This window comes from Venustampulla echinocandica (assembly GCF_003357145.1).
Source record: "Venustampulla echinocandica strain BP 5553 chromosome Unknown scaffold_2, whole genome shotgun sequence".
Classification (NCBI taxonomy): Eukaryota; Fungi; Ascomycota; class Leotiomycetes; order Helotiales; family Pleuroascaceae; genus Venustampulla; species Venustampulla echinocandica.
This window is the reverse complement of record NW_022474207.1, coordinates 1,068,446-1,085,422: the sequence shown is the minus strand read 5'-3', so window position 1 is coordinate 1,085,422 and position 16,977 is coordinate 1,068,446. Positions and strand designations below refer to the sequence as shown.

Below are 16,977 nucleotides of genomic sequence, written 5' to 3'. Positions count from 1 at the left end.
GCCATATCTGGACATGTTTGGGAAGCAAAGTGACAGCGATCATGATTGGCACGCCCGGAAGAAGACATCTCGATTCCACCTGCCATTATTTTTTATGACTCAAAGGGGCACAGAAGCCCCAATGGCGAGCTTCAGTCTCCAAATTTTCTCTTGGAAAATCTCTACGTTTTGTCGCCGCCGAGCGAAACATGGGCTTTTATAGTACCCGGAGGACGATGTACCGGACGGAGTCCTTGGGCAATCCGTGCTCTCCAGCTCAGAACCGCCACCCAGCGGCAATCCAAGAGACTAACCAAGGAAGAGTATCTGCGAACGGGACCTGCAGATCAAAGCGCGTGCACGATTCTGAATCTGAGATTTAGTCCCGGTTAGGACGATCACCTGGCGTGGCTGGGGCTCTCCACGTTGACGTTGACGTTTTCGTCAAGGGGTCTGAGGGCATCTATCTTCTTATGGTGAGGTACAGCGTATAGTAGATCGCCTCCAAAACAAATCCCCGTACCCAATCGCAACTAACACGGCCTTCCCTGGGAAACCTTCGCAAACCCGTAATAGACTCTTGCCTCCGCAGGAGAAGGCTGGGCGGCTTTTGTTGCTGTCCCTATTCCTTCATGAGTTTCCTAATGCAAAGTTCCGAATGGGGATACTTCCTAAAGTTTCATCCCGCAGGGCCGCATCAGCACACTGCTATATACTATCACATGTCGATTTGCTACCCGTGAACAATATCCGGGGATAGGGCATATTATGGAAAGGATAACAATGTGGGATTCCATGTGGAGGAAGTCCTCTGTTCTTTCAGCTCGACGGACAATCTCCAAACATGCACCTATATAAACCTCAACTATCACCTTCCCTATCGGTGACGGCGTTTCATTCTGCTTTCATCCGGAGGAGTTTCTAGTTTATTACTATTTTACCACGTGAGAACCCCTGACGATTGCCTGGACCAGTCTGCAACAAGGAAGTGACTTGGATCTTGGCTTGGAGATATGTTGTGCTAGCTCGATACCGTTTGGCAGTTTGTTTAAGATATACTAGTTATAGAGCAACGTGCTAAGGAAATGTAAGCTAAATGCGGAATGGGTCGAGAGTAGGGGAAGTCCGGCGAGAGCCCGTAATTTCCCTTATCCTATTGTATTGTTCCTCACGGCAAAGGCAATACCCGGACTCTACCTAATCATTTCGACTAAGCAGAGGGAATATTCACAGCACAATCCCGCGGAGATTCTGCTTCTGCCGCAACATATCTTGGGAAAGCAGAAGATTCTTCTGCCTTACCACTTGTGCAAGTAACAATCAGGATTATCATCCGTTCAGACTCCATTACTCTCTTTGCCTCAATCTTCGACGACTAATGGACGTTTATTAACAGGACGGCATATTGTGATTGATTGACCATTGTTGCTCGGGCCTGGCTCTTTCTCTGGTCATTTTAGCTTACCCGGCAGAATCGCCATTATCGCCCTGTTTCGAAGCATTGCTCTTAAGAACCAGTACAGCGAGGTCAAAGTGCGATTAATCGTATCTATTGCTAAATCTATAAGAAAAGATATAGCAGCCCCTATCCCTTTGCGCTATGCTATACACGCGATGAACCAATCCCCAAACTCTCCGCCGGCAACTACGTAAACGGGGAAGTGATGACTTGGGATAAGCATCACCCAAGATTATCTAGTTTAAAGCGCGGTGAGCCTTCAAAGCAACCAGGACGCTATCACATTCTCGGCATCGAAGCGCAAAATACGATCATCAATTATTCAGGCTATCAAAGTGACTTATTGACATTGTAAAACTCTATGAATCCAAGTAGGATCTACTAACAATCGTGAAGTACTCATATACCCATCTATAAGGGCTAAAATGCCCCGACCAATCTATCTTAAACGCCATTCCCATTGCCCTTTTTAATCCGCGGCGACTACTGCCCAGAATATTAGGCAGCTCTATATGCAGCGATCCAAATTCATCTAGGCAATACTTCATCACACCATTATATTCCTATCTCATCTCGTCCGGAATATTAGAAAGCGAGTTAAGACTCGTCATCAGTGTCTACCGGATGGGGAGTGCCCTTTGGAGAGTTGAGCCTGTTGTCATAGTTAGTCATATGCTCTAATAGCTGATTTGGATGAGAAGGTCACGAACCATTCAATATGCCTCAGTCTTCTCCTAACTTCCCGCTCCTTCAACTCCTTCTTGGTCATCTTCTTCTTCTTTCTAGCCCTGAAAGACATATCTGCATTGTCTTCCACGCCGCTATTCACAGCGCTTGCAGTTGCACTGCTCACAACACTGCTAGCAACACTGCTATTTATTCCACTCCCGGGTCTGCTATCTTCGAATCGATCTGCAGAGACGGCAAGATGGCCCTTGTGGGTAACACGACCATCGGCAACATGCCATTGCTCAGGACAGAGGGCACCAACGAATTCTTCGTTGTGAGAAATCATGACCACACCACCTTTATAATCGCGGATAGCAACAGCAAGACCGCCAAGCGAGTCTCGATCCAAGAAATTGGTCGGCTCGTCAAGGACGAGCAGATGGGGATTGTTCCACATAGCACCTGCCAATACAACCTTGACTTTCTGTCCTCCCGAGAGACCAGAAATTTCGTTATGGTTGGCGATTTCGGGATCTAGACCTAAGTCTTCGAAGTGCTTTGAAATGACTTTTGGAGAGAGGTCTCGGAATCCGAGACCCTCGCGAGAAGCTTCGTGATCATCAAATTCCTGGACTAATTTGTGGAATCCGAGCTCGAGCAGAGTCTCACGGGAGATCTGGGCGTTATATTTAGGAAGCATGTGGACGAACTTGACCTCGTACTGGAATGTCTTCTTCCATTTTTGACGACCCATGATGGCTTCAACTAGTCTAGGACCCTTGCCGTCTCCGAGGTCGATTGGCTTTTCCATCTGTGCCTTGTCTTCGGGGGAGAGAATGCGCGTCTGCTTCATGTACACTTCTCTATCATCTCCGTTGGCATAACGCCACTGTAGGTATTGATTTGGTGTTTTCTCCATATGCATTTCCACGTGCTCGAGTGCGTGTTGTTTGATATAGCCAATACGGAGATTGGGATGCTTTTCAACACTGCCAGAGGTAGGAATTGTCTCGCCCGTAAGAAGCTTGATTAAGGTAGACTTTCCAGCACCATTTCCACCGATAATGGCTGTCCGAGAGGACAGGGTCAGTTGGCACGAAACATTATGCAGCGACGGTTTGGAAGAGCCGGGATAAGTATATGAGCAGTTGTTCATGCGAAGAATTGCACGTGTCTGTGACTTAACACCAGTGAGGATTCCCGGAGGTGGGAACTTGAACTGGACCAGAGAGGCAGAGAGCGTATAATAACTCTTTGCTTCAGGTCTTTTCTTAACGAAATCGGCGAGATTTCCCTTGAAGCATGCCAGCTTCTTCCCCGGCTCATAATGGTAGATGTCGGTGCAAACGTTGTCGAGGAAACTTGAGTCGTGGGACACGATCAAGCTTGTAATCTCGGTGTGCGATTTGAGGTACTCTTCCAACCACTTGATGTTGGCAACATCCAAATGATTAGTAGGTTCGTCAAGTAAGAGAACATCCGCTTTCATCAACATAGCACGAGCTAAAGCCAGCTTCATCTTCCATCCACCAGACAGAGACCCAACCATCTCGGATTGGCGACCCCCTGGACCACCAGTAAAGCCGACTTCTGATAGGACCTGGGAGATACGTTCCGTGCCCTGATTTCCAATCTCTGGATCCTTTGAAACAAACTCTAGAATGCTGATATCAGCATCTTCTCCTTGGTTGTGCTCCACAAAGCAAGTTCGGAGGACATCCTGGCTTGGAAACCCCTCCAACTTGCCATTGGCGATGGCGCGCATGAGGGTGGATTTTCCGGCTCCATTCCGGCCACAAAGGCCGTATCTATGTCCCTTCAAAAGGCGGAGATTGGTGTGGGAGAGTAGAAGCATTCCTCCATAGGCAAGTGAGAAATCGGTGTTGACAATTTCAACTTCGCCCTCTTCTACCTTGACAGGTTGGCCAAACTTTCGGTGGTCCTCATCAACATAAAATTGCTGAACCGCCTTACCGACTGACTCGGCCCCCTCGGGAGCCTTCATGATGTGTTGTAGGTAAGGGGTTACGCATGCAGAAATGCGACCTGTTTGACGGTGATTGACATCTTCAGCAACCATGCCACAGATGTATGGCCGTGCAAGTTTGAAGATATCCAAATCACCAGCCAAACCCCCGGCATTCTTGATTTCTGCCTCGAGGACTTTGGCAACGTCTTCAGTTGAAGTCCTTGCAATTGCACCACTTGTAATATTCCCGTCATCATCGCCCATCGCTTTAATAATCACGCCGAGCGCTCTTCTAGCCATGTCTCTGACTTCTGGCAAAGATGCTCGGTCTATGACAGCCTTAACACCAGGTTGCAGCTTTGGCAAGAACGTGCGAGCCTCGATTGGATCGTGAACGAGCTTGGTCAAGTTCTCAACGACAACGACAGTCTGTCTGAGAACTTCTTGAGCGGTTGTGGGAGTGTTGAGAGATCGCTCCAGGAGGGGCGTAAGAAGAGCAAGAACGGGAGAAGTGACTTCAGCGACGAAAGTGGTTTGGGAAAGGGCATGAATGGCCTTCTGGAGCGTCTCTGTAGAGGGGCTCTGCATAGTTTTGATGAGCAGAGGGATCCGGGGAGCAACATCATCATTGGAAAGTAATGTAGTCAATGAGGTCATGGTTGCGACAGCTTGCTTCTCAACCTCGGCCTTCAGGTCGTGCATCCCAGACTCAACAATTGGAATCAAGCCAGCAAGCTTGGTACCCATGGACTCTCGCAAGATATCCTTGTTGTTGGCTTCCTCTTTAGTCGTTCCGATTTCCATCTTAGCCTTATCTGCGGTCCGCTGTAATAGCTTATAACCGCCAACGGTGCCTTGCCATTTACCTGAACGTTTTGCGAGGTATGTGGCGAGCGCAGGAAGAAGGCCCATGATAAGCGCCTCAGCACTCAGGTTCTTGAATAGCTCATCCAACCCATACTGGGCTGCGTCACGAACGACAGCACCCTTATCTGAAAGGGCATCGAGGGCGCATCCAACCATACCCCCATCCTGAAGTAGGAGGACCACCTCGCTGATTTTCTGCTGAGGCGGTAGGCGCTCGAATAGCGCGCCTAATAAGTTTTGGGCGCTTTCTCTTCTTGTGCCGCTCTTTCTATCGGCGGCAGCCTTCTTGATCTCTGCCAAGATACCATAATGCATCAATCCCCGGAACCCGACGGAGCCCAAGAGCGTGTCGCAAAGCGCATAAGCTGCCCCAACCGAAACATCAGAAGATGGGGCGGAGAATACGGCGTCGAGGAGGGCCGAAACCTCCTCTTGGGTCGGCGCAGGGCCATCAGAGGATTTTGAGATCATCGTGGGCAGCTGGCGAGGCGGCGACACTGGGTGGGGCATTCTTGAGCGTCAAAGGCTCTGTTAAATAGGCAGAATGAGCCTGCGGCGACTCGAAAAATGTAATTTCGCTCTGTATGTTTTTGAGGCTAAAACTTGCTTGACTATTGTCGTGGGAGGATTTGCGGATAGTGTCAAAACAGTGTTCTTCGCTGTCGAGGGACTGGTCGTAATCTTCAAGAACAGGAAATTCGAGTTTTGGTAGAGTGGAGAGTTTGGAGTGGAGATTATCTGGCCGGGCAGATATCGAAGACAAAGACAGACAGAAGATTTGGGGGTGTATTTGGGTTTGGATGCTCTGCCGCGAGTGGCGAGACTGGAGGGAAGAATGAGGGCAAAAAGGGTGGTGAAGAGAGGAGGGACGAGGAAGAGGAAAAAGAAGAGGAAGAAGAGGCGGCGGACAGGAGGAGGGGAACAAAAGCAGGCTGAGCTCCGATTATTTTTTTGAGATTTCGCTTTGCGCATGGCTGACCACCATTGGCATCGACCGACGGGGCCTAGCTCGCACCGCCACTCGGGCCGCCGCCTTGCGGGCTGTGGCTGGTACAGCCTGGCACGTGATATCCACCACGTGCACTCAAATATTGCCCCGCGACTGACGCGGAGTTGGTCGTGGATTGCGCGACATTATTGGCTTATTATTTATTTGATAACAGTTCAAAAAAAAAAAAAAGGATTGTTGCTTCTGTTACTCACTACAACAGCTCGGCTTCTGCATTCTTTCTACCTGCCCAATCCCAATCGGCCAAAGAATTAGATATGTTGAAGATGCCTCCATCATCATCAACATCATTATCTGGCGCATCAACACCCCTTGGCGATCCCCCTACGAGCCCTCTTCCAACAACGGAGCCCTCCCCTAATTCCAATGCATCGAGCACCAAACCTCCCGGGGATCCTTCGCGCCGCCAATCGATCTGGACTCGCACCCACCTCACGACCGAGATTACACTAGAGCATGCTGATATTCCCATAATAGCGTGTTGTTTCGTATCAGGACTATGTGACTCTTCCTCTTACAATGCTTGGAACTGTTTCGTTTCCATGCAAACTGGTCCGATCCCAATGACATACCCCCTGGCACAATGCAATAGCTAACCGGTGCCGTAGGCAACACCATCTTTCTCGCGTTGGGGGCGTCTGGGCAGCCAATATCTCGTCCATACGGCTGGCTCAGGTCCCTAACCTCCATAGCCTTCTTCCTCCTTGGCTGCCTGTTCTTCGCATGGTCTCGATTCATACGTCCTAAAACACGTGGGACTCTCGCCGCGTCGTTCTTCCTACAGAGTGTGTGTATCGTAATAGCCGCTGCTCTTGTCGAGTGCGATATTGTGCCTTCGCCGCATGGTCTTGTTCCGAGCGATGCACTCGATTTTATGGAATTGGTACCTCTAGCGTTCCTTGCCTTTCAATCTGGAGGGCAGATTGTAACCTCTCGAATCCTCGGTTTCAATGAGGTCCCTACAACTGTCTTAACAAGCGTTTACTGCGATATCGCCAGTGACCCCAGGATATTGGCCCGAGATAACGTGAAACGCAACCGAAGAGTTGCGGCGGTGGTCTGTATCCTGATTGGGGGTATTGCTGGAGGTTGGATTAGTAGGAGCGCGGCCGGGTTGTCTACGAACTTTTGGATTGCGGCTGCCATCAAAATGGGAATTGGGTTGGGTTGGTTGGTATGGAAGCCAAAACCAATGATAGCACTATGAATGTACATGCTCCTTGACTAGAGCCATCGATTCGAATGTTAAACTCGCTACCTACCTCAGTAGGTAGAGAATGGCTGCCTACAAAACACCAATTATGTTGCGGTTGGGAGATTTGTATCCTGCCTAGCCCGAGTCTGGCGTGGGGTTTTCGCAACTATGCCCTAGCCTCTGCAAAATATAGAAACAGCCAAGCAAGAAAACCGTCTTTCCTCGGAAAACCCCGCTCAAGGGTCGTGCAAAAAACGACAATCCCGAGGAACATAGCGGAACTCCAGACACTCCCACCAGGCCCAGATATTCTGAGGAGGGAAGGAATATAAACTGAAGATGTCCCCCAGCATACCTCAAGAGATTCTCTGCCTTCGGGGAAAGCTTATCGAGGGCGAGGAGATATTCAGAAAATCCTAAGCTACTCTAGCTATAACAATGGAAGTCTGCCCGGCTATCGATGATCTATTCGCCGAAAAACTCAGAATACTCCGCAAAGACAAGGACAGGAAGCACTTCCCACCAGGGCTAGCTTCTTGGAAATACCATATCTTTTCTCCCAATACACACTTGCCACAGTTGGTAGCAATGACTATCACCATAATCAACCTCCACCAGCAACAGCACCAGGAGAATTGATACCAAAAAGGTCCAGAGTTCATCGAATCCATTTTGTCCGCGCTGCGCCTTCGGCAGTCGATCTATGATCGCGCAGCCCAGATCTGCCCTCGTTTTCTTGTGCTGTGTGTCGCGTCACGTCACAGCTGGAACCGGATACCCCAACCCCATCTAAGGAAGCTAAGGATCTGCATCGTCCCTGGTGTGGTAAGACAATCCTCGGACCCAACGCCAGGAAGGCCGAAGATAAATCTTTAACGAGCCGGGTAATAGAAGCCGGACCGGATGATAATGAGGATACGCCCGCACCAAATCGTAATAGCGATGAAGAAATTCAACTACCCGGCCCCTCTTCTCGGAGTATTACCCCGGATCCTGCTCCATCCGACGATAAGTCGATCCCTCCAATCCCGATGAAGATGAGCCTCGACGTCCCCGATTTGTCGATTCCAACATCTTCTAAGAAGGTACCAACTACTGCATAGGATGATTCCGACCCTTAGGACACTGATGAGGAATAGGCTTCCCAGGAGAGAATTTACAAACGATTCAACCCGATCTAGGTAGATAAAGCCGGAAGGATAGTTACAAAGGCGAAGAAGGTATTCATAAAGCGGAAGGCCAAACAAGTAAAATATGGAACTACTCCTGTAGTGGGGTGGAATTGTAGGTGTTACGTGAGCATACGATAGGAGGGAATAGGGGTATAAAGGGGGTTCCGGTACGCGTGTATTCTTAATCTCTCCTTAGGCAGTTACAACTCTAAAACCTTGATTCGCAGTCAACTACTTCCACTCCTTCACATTGGTGATCGACACAGGGATGAGAGTATTCTGCCCCAATGGCAGGCCGAAGGGCCGGTCATACATGGACTATTCAAGTGGTGGTTCGACTCCCCGCTTAAAAATGAGATCTACGAAGAGTTCGAAATATACCACCACCACCTTCGCGAAATTAACAGCCGAAAGAATATCGGGTAGCTACGAAACATATTTTTCTCCGTAACCCAGCAGCTAATGCGACAAGATCCAGCCTACTATATGTTATATACTACCTTGCGACCAGATCAGGCTTAGAGGCTAGTCAGCTACCTGTATTATACGAAGTACAGCGTTCCTAGTTATAGTATATACTTCTGCTACATCGACCTTACTATACCGGGCTTACTAGCAAATACGCGTAACGCCGCTATGATCCAGGGGACGGTGTCGCTAGATGAGGAAGACGAAGAACATTACACCTTGATTCTGCCTGGGATATAACTTATAGTCACCTGTGAATATCTTACCGAAATTGAGATATTCAGGTCGTGTGAATATCTAACCGGAATTAAGATATTTATACTATTTAGATTATATAGAAACAGTATAGAAACTCGATATCGAAGACATATATAGGTAATAGCTGTAGGTGCCTGATATTTCTAGCGAAAAGAGTTTTATACCAAATTTGCCCAAGAACGCGCCATACAGTCGCTCTAGCTGTTCGCTTCTCAGGTGCCGACACAACCTTCCATCCATCCTCGATCAACCCGTCGACTGCGCCGGTGAAGCACAATAAGCGGCCGCTGTTGTACAGAGACTGGACGTCAGACCAGTGCATGAACCCGGCGACTTCTCCAGTAGTTTCTTCTTGAGGAAGCTGCTTGTTTAGTGGTGTAGCCGAACTAGCTAAAGAAGGCGTTCCAGGGCCTTTGCTAGACGGTGTTGTCTTCTTGGGAGTCGAAACCTTAGATGAGGATCCTTGGCCACCAGGAGTTTAGTTACGCGGCGTTGGCGTCTTCCCTTGTACTCTGGTGTGAGTGCTAACCGGAAGCTTGTCTTCTCGAGCGCGCATGATCGCCGCAACACAAACCCCTTTCCGTATTTTCGGATGCCTGTTGATCTCCAGCGTAGAAGTTGCATATATGCCTTGGACTGGCTCGATATACTCGTATATTCTAGGCCTAGGGAGTGCGCTCGGGTGACCAAACAGGTCTGTGCCTCTCTTGCCAGCCCTATAGACTCTTCTACCATTGCAAGCGAGTTTCTGTCGTCCGGTCACAAAGCTGTCGATCCAGAATGCTTCGTTGACCATTCTCACATCATTACTATGTAAAAGACTAGAGGCAGAGCCATTTAGATCCAGGAATTGGTTGCTACATACCTAGTTTATCCACGTTTGCGACTCCGATATCACTGGATCCTATTCGTTCCATGACAATTCCAACGACCGTTCCGCCTACCCAGCCGCCTTGCTTTATGGTATAGTCCTCATGGCCAAGTTTGACATCACCGGGAACCTGTCCAAATTTCAGCGTTAGGGATACCACCCTGTTTCTCCCCGTGATCTTGTCATACAAATTGTTTTTTCTTTTTTGAAATCAGCTAATAGCTAACAGGAACTGCCACCTATTAGCATTAGGACTGTCGCTTCCCGCTCGTATAACTCCCCAGGGTGTCACATACTACGGCCATTGGCCACTTCAATATATTCAAGGGCTGGATGAGAGGTTTTAATATCTATTATTTGATCTCCCGGGCCTGTCTATTGGCTGAGTTGTATGGCTTTTCATAAACAACTATATGTGTACTTTTCCCTTGTGCCCGTCACTCGTGCCGCCCGGCCTCGATCCGCGCGATGGCCTCGTCGGCGGTGACCACATCGCCGAAGAGCAGCATGTTGGCCAGGCTGGCGTTGTGCACCGCGTCGCCGCGCGTGGCGTTGCCGTCCTGCACGAACAGGACGTGGTAGCCCATCTGCATCGCGTCGCGCATCGTCGACTCGCAGCAGCAGTGCCCGTGACGATCAGCGTGTCGATGCCCCGCGCCTTCAGCAGCCCGTCAAGATCGCACGTGCCCGGGATGAAGGCGCTCCAGCGCGTCTTCGGCACGATCAGGTCCTCCGGCTGGACGTCGAGGCCGGGCCACAGGGCATGCTGCTCCGCGCCGACCGTGAACGCCGCCCGAATCCGCTCGGCCGCCTCGGGAGTCATGCGGTCGTAATGCGATCCCCAATGATGCGGCTCGTCGGGATCGATCTTGTACTGGACGTAGGCAATCGTTCCCGCGGCAGACCGGAGCGCCCGCGACACGCGGTTGACGTTCTCGACGATGCCGCGCGCGGTCGGGATCTCCAGCAGCGCCCCCTCGCCCATGAAGCCGACCTGGAGGTCCACCACGACATGAGCGGTCCGGGCCGGGTCGACGATGATCTTATGGTGGCCGCCGCGCATCCAAGCGACGCGATCGAGGGCTTCGGGGGGGATATAAGACTGATGCATGGTGAGGGCTAATTGGAAAGGTTTGTGTGTTCAGGAGGATAAGACTGCGAGGAGATTTGTTTGGCCATTTCATCTTTGGGGAATCGTTGGCTTAAATAGCGATGGCACTTCTGTTGCAATGCAGTATCAATACAGAAGAATAAAGTAGTTCACGTTCACGTACCTCACTCGGTGCGGACGAGTTTCGATTCCGCGGTCGAGCTTAGGTCCGACAGCCCCCCTCAGACATTTGCGCCAACCTGGAATTCACGCCATGGTGCTGTCGGAACTAAATTCGACCGCGGAAGCGAAAGCCAAACTCGTCCGTACCAAGAAAGGTACGTGAACTGTGCTTCTGTATTGCATTGCAACAGAAGTGCCATCGCTGTCTCTGTCATCATCTCTCTTATTGGCGCTCGAAATCGTTTCAAGATAGACTTAGATACTTCGACGGATAGCTGTGACCATGCCCAACGACCAGACTCTAAAAAAGGCTCGAGGAGGGACGAAGAGCTGTACCGAGTGTAAGTACAGAAACTACAGATGAAAAAGCAACGCAACCCTTAGCCGCGCCTTTCTGACATTCGAAGCAGGTAGACGTCGTAAAGTGCGTTGTATTCGGAAGCCCGAAAATGCACAGACTTGCAGAAGATGTGAAGAACGCGGCTCGGAATGTATTGCACAGACGTACAGTTCCCAACCGCTCCACTCACAAAGATTGTCCTCACGATATCGAATATCCAAATTGGAGTCAAAAGTTGCTAGTCTAAGCAAGATCATACGTGATATTGAGATTAAGCTCGGAAATCTCCCTACTCAGGCGTCAGAGCCAACTCCTGCTCTGCCGGTATCAAGTCCGGAAAGCTATGAGTCGGATGATAACTCTCGTATGTCGGATGTGCTCGCTACAGAACCACCATCGCATATGCGTTCACTTTTCCAAAATGACTGGCTCAGTGTGAATACCGACCTCCAACATGAACAGCTATATGACCGTAAAGCAAGGGCTTCTGCACATTTACTAGATACAGCGAGACGCGCGCTGCAGAAATTGATTCCGTCAAAGTATGAGGTTTCGCACATTGCCAGATCCGCATCCAGGTGGCTTGACTTGCTCCATACTCTACTTCCACAGCCATTTGCGCTCAAATCTCAGCAGGAAATTCTTGAATGCTACGACGAGATGTGCAAACCAGACACAGATGCCATAAGCCTAGCTACGTGGCTGATAACTATTGCCATTACAGCCCAGCAAATAACTCAAGTACATGACAGTCCTTCCACCCAGCTCGATGGTCGTCAGAAATACTCAAGATTCTCTCGAGGAGTGTCTGAGATAGTAGAGAGTACACTTATTTCTTGTGATAGGCTTATATGTACAGTTGAAGGCCTTGGAATGGCTATGCTTTTCGTTCGACTGTGAGTTTCCCTTTTGCATTACCCAGAGTATAACTGATCGCAATTATAGTCAAATGAGTCAAGGCAATTTACAAAAGGCATGGCTTCGATTACGCCATTTCATATCGGTTGCAGAGCTTATGGGGCTGCCCAACGCATGTCAAGCTGTCCAGTCTAGCCAGGGTAACGGATCAGACGACTATGAGACACAGCGCCGGAGAGCTCAGCTATGGCAATCGTTATGTTCTGCCGACGGTATCTCTGGGGTAGTGCTAAATCTCCCTCCATCTATTAGCCATACCAAAGGCCGAAGCCTCAAGCATTGGCTATTGACGGTGTTATTCAACCTCGGGCATATATTAGTAGGTTGATAGAAATCACCACTAAGATTCAATACCGGGATAATACAAATATGACACAAAGATCGAGTGCTGAGCTCTATGCCTCTGCCTTGGAACTCGACAGGGAGCTCAAGGTGCTTGCATCACAGACGCCGAAATCGTGGTGGGCTCGAAGTGTGGAGCGCGTTAAACCTGATCATGTAGTCCAATTCTTGCATTGCTGCATCAATATGCGGATTCATCTGCCCCTTTGCGATGCGAAAAGACCCAGATGAAGAATATATCTACAGTCGCTTGACCTGCAGGGACGCGTGCGAATCAGTTACGGAATATTATCGATTTCTTCGTCGAGAGCTCCCGTCCGGTTTTTTTCTATCCCGGTGCTTGGATCTGCAGGCTTTCATTGCTACGGTTATTCTCCTTCTCACATCCCATAGCTCGCCTTGCACGGATCTGCCAAATTTGCGGATCAACAAAGTCAAGGTCGACAGCGTAGTTACACATGTCATCGAGGTTATGGAAGAAAAGTCGAAGAATACTGCTGTCGCTCACTTTGCGCAGCATTGTATTAATTCAATTCGCTCTCTGAAGGAACTACTCCAGGGAGATGACGAAGGCTCTAACATGCAAGAGCTGACGTTGAAGATTCCACTACTAGGAAAAGTTCACATTCGACGCAATAGCTATAGGTCCCGGACGCAGGATACCCAAAACCAACCTTCTTTCGAAATTCCAGCAAACGAGCAGTTGTTGACCACTCAAGAACATAGGCATATACCTCTCAATATCAATAACCACATGGCCTCGAACTTCCAGGCGCTGGAAGAACTGCCATGGGACCCTCTCTCATGGCGCATTGAGGACCAGTATGAGGATTTCTTCCAAGATGCTCTCATGGCAGATGAAATTGATCAATTTGCGATATGGCAGAACAATTATCTCCCTAGCTGATAGAAATTAACATTATTATACATATATTCTCAGATCCGTATATGGTCCTACCGAATATTATAGCCATCTTGTTTACAACCAGCTATTCATGCGGACAAGTCCTAAAATAGGCCATTTCTAGATTTTGGGAGAGGCCGCTCTTTAGAATTAGACATCTAGAAGAGGATTGGCATACCATCAGCAGATGAGGCAATGATTCGATTTATGCTTGGTACCATGATAATCCCGTCCAAATCTCGCCCGAAAAGATTGCGATGTGGGTGTTTTACCGGCATCAATGGACCTCACTATGAAATGTTTTTAGGACAAAAAACGAACATACGCTAATACACTCCAACCACTTATCCATATTATACTGTACTGTAACTGTTGCTGTATATTGTACATTGGAGGTGGTCGTTAATACCCTCGGTGTAATAGAACAGAGATAACTTAGCAATATATCACTTCGACTGTACTAGTTATCATTGAGTGGTCTTTGTATTACAGTATACTGACTGAAAAGGATTTATTCTCTCGTTATTCACGAATCATTATCAGTGTCATCAAGATGGTCATCGCTATAATCCTGCCTAAAGTATAAACAAACATTTGTATAACGCTTCAGCCACAGTTTTAAATAGATATACACTTGGCAAGCTTGGCAAATAATTATATAAGTAAAAATAATATCGAACGATTATAATTATTACCCGGGTGGTAACTTTACACTAATCAAAATCCGGTGGTAGTAGTTCTAGCTAAAGTATTGATTCCGCGTGGCGATCCTGTATAAATTATGTACCACAGTAGCTACCAAGTCTGGTGACGACTTCTAGTATATTTATCAAGGCTTAAAAGCTTGGATACGGTCTTTATATAAATATCGGAAATAATAATAAAAGCGTGATGTTAGAGCTGTGATGAAACAGGCTCGTTGCACGATAAAAAAAGACTTCTTGCAAATCAGGCGCGAGAGCAACAATATAAAACGTAATTTTTTTTTGTAATGGGTTCAAAGTGTATAAAAGTAGGCATAGAATATAGCTTATAGAAATATATAGAGATTATCAAGGTACGTGCAACGTTTGAGACGTTGAAAGTCGAAGTAACCACTATTTCTCTCGGCACGGTAGGTGACTCGGCACGTAGGGAGGGACGTTACACCGACGACAAATCCCAAGCCAGGGAGAGAAACTGGAGTAATAGTAATACTGCCCTTTGTTTTTGCTGTAGCAGGTCCAGCGCTGCTCAAAAGATTGAGCAAGGATGGCTGGTGTCATTATGGCAGAACGTTAGTCGCCTTCTTTTACTGAACAAAGGATTTGAAAATTCCCGAGAAGCAACCAGGAATCCGATACATGAACCTTCGTATCCCTGTTCAAATTGATTGCCTATGTCCATCCTTTCGCTCTGTAAGGTACTTTTAGTTGGCAATTGGCCTTGGCATTTTACCTACTACTACTACTACTACTACTACGAACTTCGAGTACTCAAGAACGTATTGTGCGTTCTGCCTTGACATTTCAATATAGCTGTGTTTGTCGTTTATGAGTTGCTTTGTTGTGCTGTTTCAACAATACAGGCCCTTTGTTAATCATTTATTTTCAATTCTTTCAATAAGTACAGGAGACGGCACTCGCTCCAAAAGCCTTGGTTTCTCCTCGGTAACATATATATTGCGAGTTCACTTTCATTCGCCTCATGTTGAATTCCTGTTGGGGTCTTAATCCTTATTTTTTATTACTGATGTTATTGGGGCCTGCCCTACAAAAGAAAATCTCTCCACACATGGAACCTATTAACCACACTAGGGCAGGCACTTAGTCCTAGGGCGTCCTTATCAACCCTTGTGGCTCTCCCCCTCGCGCTTGTATTCTCTAAACAACTTCATCACATCTGCTTCCCCTCGACACACTTCTCGAACCCGCTCGACCCCGCATTCTCTAAGCATCTTCATCCATCTTGGAGGTACGTCGTAATTAGAAGAGTTATAAAATTCCCCGAACCCAAAATGCGACTCGCAAATCGTGCAGATGCGGAGTCGGGTTTTCGCATCCCATGACTGGAACGATTGCTTGAGGCACGTTTCTCCAATAACATGGCCACAGGGCATCCGATATGCCTTCTCCTTGCTATGGAACTTGCCGTCATTTTCTGGTCTGAAAGGATCCAGGCAGATAGGGCAGTCGGGGGTTTTTGCAAGATCCGCCGCTGAGGCAGGTTTGAGGATCTTCTTATAGATGATATCCCTGAATAGCCATAGCCCCGCGCTGGTACCTTTCTCGCGATATCTCTCCTGAAAACTGTCCTCTAACTCATGCTGACACACTTTGGCCCGAATGCAGGCGTGGCGTATCTGGTTCACCAGCTAGAGCTCGTTATGAGTCGACTTTTCGCCCTTCACCAATCTCTCCCAGAGGTTCGTAAGGCCTAACTCGATGTCACAGAGCAACTTGATATCGGTGTCAGATAGCCGGCCACTGAATCGGTCAAGCTGGCAAAAGTACCAACCGGTTTGGAGGAAGCTGATCTGGTCATAGAGGTACTGTAACACTCTAATGGAAGGAGGAATTGAAATGACCCATAGCGCCCTTATCCGCATATGGTCTGTTATCTCATCAGATGGACGACAGCTATTTATAAATTCCTGGGGCGGGTTTTTGATTTCCGCTTGGTGCATACATTGGAAACAGTGGCTGATGGTGACTCGCTTCGTTTCCGTGCATCCGGCGGATGGGTATTGTGTAAAGCAGCACAACAAAACATCTCGCCCCTGTCTCGGGCTGTGGCCGCAGGCCTCGAAATTGACATCGTAAAAGAAACACATCTTCGTGTTGGCTTGGATCTTTGGAATGTAACAAACTAATGACTTGAGGGAGGCGAGTTGCTGAGATGATAATTTATGAAATGCTCAGGCTATATTTATAACTCCTTTCCTTTAGCTGTACGAGTACTTTCCCTGTTCTGAGTTTCTAACCTCAACACAATAATCAGACTATTTTGTTGCCAGGTTTTCTCCAGAACAGACAAACCGCGTCTCGCCCTCGGCTTAACAGATCTCAAGGCGGAGTTTCCTGTCTTCGTCCGCTTGTTTCTCTCAATCCACTCGAATCAATTCTTTTATTTAGAGAATAATGATCCTTGACTATGAAACAGAGTCGGATACCTGGAATAGTTACTCTAGTATGCCTATATATTTCTTGCCATGATAATTTCTTCCTAGCTCATGTAACACCCACGGCCACGACACGACTCCACGAAATACAGCTTCGCAGTTATTTCTGCAGCCCCTCTTCCCT

At 48.2% G+C, this 16,977-nt stretch overlaps 4 protein-coding genes across 4 annotated transcripts; 2 read left to right on the top strand and 2 right to left on the bottom strand.

Moving 5' to 3' along the window:
- Positions 1-2,035: 2,035 nt before the first annotated feature.
- Positions 2,036-5,414, bottom strand: BP5553_04712 (Uncharacterized protein; the record flags this gene model as incomplete). Its single annotated transcript, XM_032013335.1, has 2 exons — positions 2,036-2,090; positions 2,149-5,414. The coding sequence occupies 2 exons, from the start codon at positions 5,412-5,414 to the stop codon at positions 2,036-2,038; spliced, it is 3,321 nt and encodes a 1,106-aa protein (XP_031869935.1).
- Positions 5,415-6,218: 804 nt separating this feature from the next.
- On the top strand, positions 6,219-7,159 carry BP5553_04711 (Uncharacterized protein; the record flags this gene model as incomplete). The annotated part of the gene is made up of 2 exons (XM_032013334.1): positions 6,219-6,504; positions 6,561-7,159. 2 exons carry the CDS (start codon positions 6,219-6,221, stop codon positions 7,157-7,159), a joined length of 885 nt encoding a protein of 294 aa, XP_031869934.1.
- A 3,194-nt stretch (positions 7,160-10,353) lies between these two features.
- On the bottom strand, positions 10,354-11,027 carry BP5553_04710 (Uncharacterized protein; the record flags this gene model as incomplete). Its single annotated transcript, XM_032013333.1, has 2 exons — positions 10,354-10,503; positions 10,551-11,027. 2 exons carry the CDS (start codon positions 11,025-11,027, stop codon positions 10,354-10,356), a joined length of 627 nt encoding a protein of 208 aa, XP_031869933.1.
- Positions 11,028-11,280: 253 nt separating this feature from the next.
- On the top strand, positions 11,281-13,696 carry BP5553_04709 (Uncharacterized protein; the record flags this gene model as incomplete). The annotated part of the gene is made up of 6 exons (XM_032013332.1): positions 11,281-11,344; positions 11,465-11,530; positions 11,600-12,425; positions 12,475-12,670; positions 12,700-12,945; positions 13,142-13,696. 6 exons carry the CDS (start codon positions 11,281-11,283, stop codon positions 13,694-13,696), a joined length of 1,953 nt encoding a protein of 650 aa, XP_031869932.1.
- Positions 13,697-16,977: the final 3,281 nt, after the last annotated feature.